This window comes from Camelina sativa, chromosome 3, assembly GCF_000633955.1.
Source record: "Camelina sativa cultivar DH55 chromosome 3, Cs, whole genome shotgun sequence".
Classification (NCBI taxonomy): Eukaryota; Viridiplantae; Streptophyta; class Magnoliopsida; order Brassicales; family Brassicaceae; genus Camelina; species Camelina sativa.
Window position 1 is genome coordinate 23,130,202 of NC_025687.1, and position 5,340 is coordinate 23,135,541.

A 5,340-nucleotide genomic window follows, 5' to 3' on the forward strand; every position below is an offset into this window, starting at 1 on the left:
TTTTTTTTTTTTTTTTTTTTTTGTCAACAGGATACTAAACTTTTAAATAAGAGAAGAGTTTCATTTATTTTAAAGCTGTGAAGTAACCAAAAAACCAAATGGAATGAAGACCCTTAAATCACTAAAACCTAAACCGGATTAAAAGTCGACGGGTGAACCGCCATAACCGAGTCGTATGGTTTTCCACTTTTCCTTCCATACACAAAGTCTAAAACCAAAACTACACAAGAATAAGAGACGTCAAAACCAGAATCGAAATTGTAACTAAACCGACACCAATGAACCAACTCGTTTTCCTCACGGCGTGGTTACTCTTGTGAGTTGAAGAGTGTAGGGACGAAGAAGGTGGAGGAGAATGCGGCGTAGGCTCAACCTCCATGACTTTAATGATCATTTTCTGACCTTTCTCACAGTGGCCCGCGACGCCGCTAATGAAATAAAACAAACCGGGTCGGTCTAATTTGAAAACCGTATCGTCGTGGTTCGAGTAAAGTTCCGGTTTGGTCGTCTGGCATTTCTTGTACTCGTCTTCTGATACCACCAAAACCGAATCTTTCTTGTACTTGAAACCTTTACACACCACACCAAAAACAAATGTCAAAATCTGCATTACGATGATGATCATTGATAAGTTATAGACGAAGAAAGCATAATAATCTTACGGATAGTGTCGCCAACTTTAAACCGGTTCTTGGAAGCCCATTGGTTAAACATATCAGTCTGGTTACTAGATTGTGGTATGATCCAACCATTGTCTCCTCCAGCTTCAAATTCAGTGCATGACACAAGTGAAATCACGTAAAATAATACTAAGATCGAAAGGAGAACAGTCTTTTGTGAACCCATTGAATTTTTCTTTTCTTTCTGACTGATAAGTTCTTGGAGAAAATGTTAATATCGAGCCATCGAGGTTTGAGTTTAAGTAGTGTGAGAGAGAGTTGTTTGTTTTCGTTTGGCTTGTCCACAACTTGAGGGATATCTACTAGATATTGTTTTGACTTGTTATTTGCTATTAGAAATTCGAATTAAATTTTCAAAGAAATGCGACGACTACTTGAGAAAAAAACAACTGTTTTTTTTTTTTTTGTTGAGATTTGTTCGAATTAATTTCGTAAAGTTTAATTTGATGAACTTTTGTATTTTTTGGACTTTTGAAGCTATTTTAAAATGTTTGGGTGATACTTCGACTAATTAGGAATCATAGGAACTATGCATGGAAATAAGTAAAATATTTTAGAGTTTTGTGATTTGCTGAGTCAGAGGAGGACTAAAACGACACGAGATCCCGTCGTTTCGGAGTTACTCCGTCACCACCGCCATCTAAACCCACTCGTTCGTTCACCTGAGCCGCGACGAAGAAGACGGAGGCGAATCTGTCAGGATTTAGGGTTTATAGGATTGTAGGAAGAGGAAGACAAGCAAGACGAAGCTGCGTTTTTCTCGAAGATAAACAATGGCACAAGACTCGGAGAAGAGATTTCACCAAATCATGGACAAGCTCTTTACCCCATCGAAATCTCAGCCTCCTTCTTCCTCAACCAGGTCAGTTTCTTATTTTATGGATTCACCTTCCATTAGCTTAGTTTCAGATTTCCAGAATCGTTTTTCGCTTGTTGCTTAACCTCAGAGCTTGTGAATTATCTGGAGATTGCTTAACCTCAGAACTTGGTTGATTTTGTGATATTTTTGCATCAGAGCTTGTGAATTATGTGTTCATGTTATGATTCTGCATCAGCTTATGTATTCGTTTGGTCTCTGTAGTTCATCTGCAGAGCAACAGTCAAGAGGCAGGAAGCGTCCAAATCCTTCATCTGCGTTAGCATTGGTTGAGCCAAAGACGGGATTAGCTACCATTGATAGGTCTTCAGCTTTGAAAGTCTCTGCCGGTTCATCACCGTCTGGTCTTTGCAGGCCATGGGATAGAGGGGATCTTATGAGGAGGCTAGCTACTTTTAAGTCCATGACATGGTTCGCCAAGCCCCAGGTCTGCTTCTTGTGAAACGACATTTTTCTTCCATTAGAGTTCAAGTCATTTCGATCTGGTGGTTGGTATGTTCTTATTATGAATTTTTCAGCTGATTATATGTTTTTGGTGTGTGGTGGTGGTAGGTTATTAGTGCTGCAAATTGCGCGAGGAGAGGGTGGGTGAATGATGACGCAGATAATATAGCTTGTGAATCTTGTGGAGCTCGTCTTTATTTTTCAGCCCCATCTTCTTGGTCAAAGCAACAAGGTATGGTTAACATGTTTTTTTTTGTAAAATCATCTGTATGTAGCGGATACTCTGAAAAATCATCTGTATGTAACGGATACTCTGAAAAATCATCTGTGGCGTGTCCTCACTGCAATTGGATATCTTCTCTGTGATATTTCAGTGGAGAAAGCGGCATCAGTATTCAGCCTAAAGTTGGATAGTGGACACAAATTACTTTGTCCATGGATAGATAATTCATGCGAAGAAACGCTTTCTGAGTTTCCTTCAATGTCACCGCAAGATTTAGTTGATAGACATGAAGAGCGGTCAGAAGCTTTACTTCGACTTATGGCCCTGCCTATTATTTCACCATCAGCCATCGAGTACATGAGGAGCTCAGATCTTGAGGAATTTCTCAAACGACCTATATCACCTGCATCTGGCGACACTGCTACCGAATGTTCTCAAACAGAATCCCTTATCAATCATGTTGGAGCAAGTCCGGCTCAACTTTTCTACCAGGTTTGACCTTCACTAAAAATTCTGAATTATTCTAGTTAACATAGAGCCCTTTGCAATGCTATTATTATTATGGTTTCAGCCTATTTCATTTCCATGTCCATGTTTTGCTTTTTAGGTACTTATATGATTTTGGTACAATAAGATGATCCTTCGTTTAGCCTTTATCAATAGATTTTACTTTGGTTTGTCCAATTTCTTCTTCTTGATTCATTCAATGTTGTTCATATGATCACTTTATTGACTATGGATGACATCTTTTCTGAGAGGCTTTTGGTATTTTGTGTCATCTGATAGTAAAACTGATGCATTGATATTTGCAGGCACAAAAACTTATCAGTTTATCTGGCTGGGAACCGCGGGCACTTCCTTATATTGTGGACTGCAAAGATAAATCGAGTGAGACTGCTAGGGGTACAGATACTATTGATTTACTGCCAGAAACTGCTACCCGCGAGCTTCTAAGAATCTCTAATTCAACCCAAATTCCAAATGGAGAATCAGGGAATAATGACAATCTAACTCTTCCTGACACATTAAACTCTGATCCCAGTTCTGTTGTACTGGACTGCAAGCTCTGTGGCGCCTGTGTTGGTCTATGGGTTTTCTCAACTGTTCCGAGACCACTAGAGTTGTGTAGAGTCACTGGTGATACCGAAATCAATACCCTTCAAAAACAACCCAGGGGTGGTACCCTTCAAAAACAACCTTCAAGCTTAAAGTTTACCATAGCAGGAGGACCCCCAGCGACGAAGCAAAACTTCAAAGCAACAATATCGTTGCCTATTATCGGGAGGAACTTGAGGTCAAGACTTGCTTCTTACTCCAGAGATCATGATGTCAGTTCAATTCAGGATCAACAGAGTACAACTGCAGAGAACACCGGTGGTGTTACACAAAATAGCGATAAAGTGGTGAATGATATAGGAGAGAAGGCTGATGGAGGAAGAAACTCAACTGATATAGAGCGTGATATTGCACTACAAAGCAACAACAAACAAATGATGGTAGTAAGATCAAATCTTCCTGAAAACAACAAACCAAAGGATTCAACTGCAGGTAAATTGCTAAGACTGTCAATGGGAGTTTTTACAGGCAGTAATTGTTATCCAAACTAATGAGACTATGCTCATAGCTAATTGTTTGAAAGCTCTCATTAGGAGATTTGTTCAGCTAAACTATGCTTATACACATCTTTCTGTGTGAAGATACAGGAACGTCACTGACGTCAAACAAACAGATGGAATTTGATCCAATCAAGCAACATAGACATTTCTGTCCTTGGATCTGGTCAACGGGTAGAAAAGGCCCTGGATGGCGACAAACTCTTTCTGCGTTACAACGCCATAAAGGAGCTTGTCAGACTCCACCATCACCATCACCATCTTCCCTCTTCAAGGTAACACATTCCTCTCAGTTCTCTTACCCATATTAGTTAATATGGAAGAAAGCTATTACAAATGAGAAGATATAACTCACCTGTAACTATTCTCATGTTTTCTCAACATGAGATCATATAACCCCCCTTTGTAGCAACAAATAGTAGGATCGATTAATATAACCCACAAACTAAGCACAAAGCTATTTAAACTATTGTTGGTTTGGTGCAACTTAGGTCCTTTTCCTTGTTACAATTCCATAACGCATGACTTTATTCTTGATTTGATATACTTTCTGGATTCGCTCTGACTCTGAAAATGGAATAATTATCAACTCCTAAAGAACTAGAACCATGTATATTCTTTGATATTATTCTTATTTCATAAAAATCCAACTTCTAATGTCTTCGATGGTGCTTGATGTGATGTTGTCAGGTTGATGATCCATTAACATCTGTTCGGAACCTATTTAAATCGCCATCACCCAAGAAACGAAAACTGAACGGAGGATCTTCAAGCTGAGCCACAGACGATTTGTACCTGAGAAAAACTTGAGCTCTTCTGGTCTACACTGCATCCAGAAATTTGAAACTTGAAAAACTGTAACATTCGTTGTGCTGAGCTATTTGTTGATTCCTCAAAAAGGTAATATCTAAACAAAACCAACTTCAGTATTTGGGAAAGCAAAATCCGTTTGAGAGAGAGAGGAGAGGTCTTGACCCTTTCGTCCTATAACTAACTTTCACACTTAGCTTGTGGCACTGGCAGGCCCGGTTCATTATAAATTTATTGGCTTGCGCACTTTCATTATGTAATCCATGTAACTTATAAAAGGCCTCGATTGGTTGGTGTCACAAACTTTAATGTATCTCTTTAGTCTATTCGTAACACAATCACACACTTAAAAATTAGGTTAATGTGCCTTGTATTAGCTAAATCAGATTACACACATAACACAAGTTACAACTTACACAATTCTTTTGTTTTTTTTTTTGAATAATGTAAAATTTATTCAAAAAATACGGTTTACAATAGCGTTTTTGAAACTTTTTACATCAATGATTTATGTTTAAAAGAATACAAAGAAATTAAGAGACAAAAGAGTTATTGTGAAGCAAGCCAAGTTAACAGATAACAATCAAATTTGCCATCTCGTTAAAGCTGAATCGAGTAAACCCTGTTCCGAACATCTTGATCAAGTCGTCGAACAAGGTGTCGAGATGGAAGAGGAGGTTCCCCATAGTGTCT

The 5,340-nt window shown here is 38.7% G+C and overlaps 2 protein-coding genes across 3 annotated transcripts; one reads left to right on the forward strand and one right to left on the reverse strand.

Moving 5' to 3' along the window:
- LOC104777810 (early nodulin-like protein 1) lies at nt 84–870 on the reverse strand. The gene is made up of 2 exons (XM_010502132.2): nt 663–870; nt 84–570 (listed from the first exon to the last, which is right to left on the reverse strand). The coding sequence occupies exons 1-2, from the start codon at nt 844–846 to the stop codon at nt 221–223; spliced, it is 534 nt and encodes a 177-aa protein (XP_010500434.1). The 5' UTR covers nt 847–870; the 3' UTR covers nt 84–220.
- Nucleotides 1,277–4,766, forward strand: LOC104777811. Of its 2 annotated transcripts, none has more exons than XM_010502134.2 (7): nt 1,277–1,542; nt 1,762–1,984; nt 2,110–2,233; nt 2,376–2,716; nt 3,037–3,772; nt 3,922–4,112; nt 4,528–4,766. In XM_010502134.2, the coding sequence occupies exons 1-7, from the start codon at nt 1,454–1,456 to the stop codon at nt 4,612–4,614; spliced, it is 1,791 nt and encodes a 596-aa protein (XP_010500436.1). In that variant the 5' UTR covers nt 1,277–1,453; the 3' UTR covers nt 4,615–4,766. The 2 variants fall into 2 exon arrangements, with proteins under 2 accessions (XP_010500436.1, XP_010500437.1); XM_010502135.2 differs by having other exon boundaries at nt 3,928–4,112.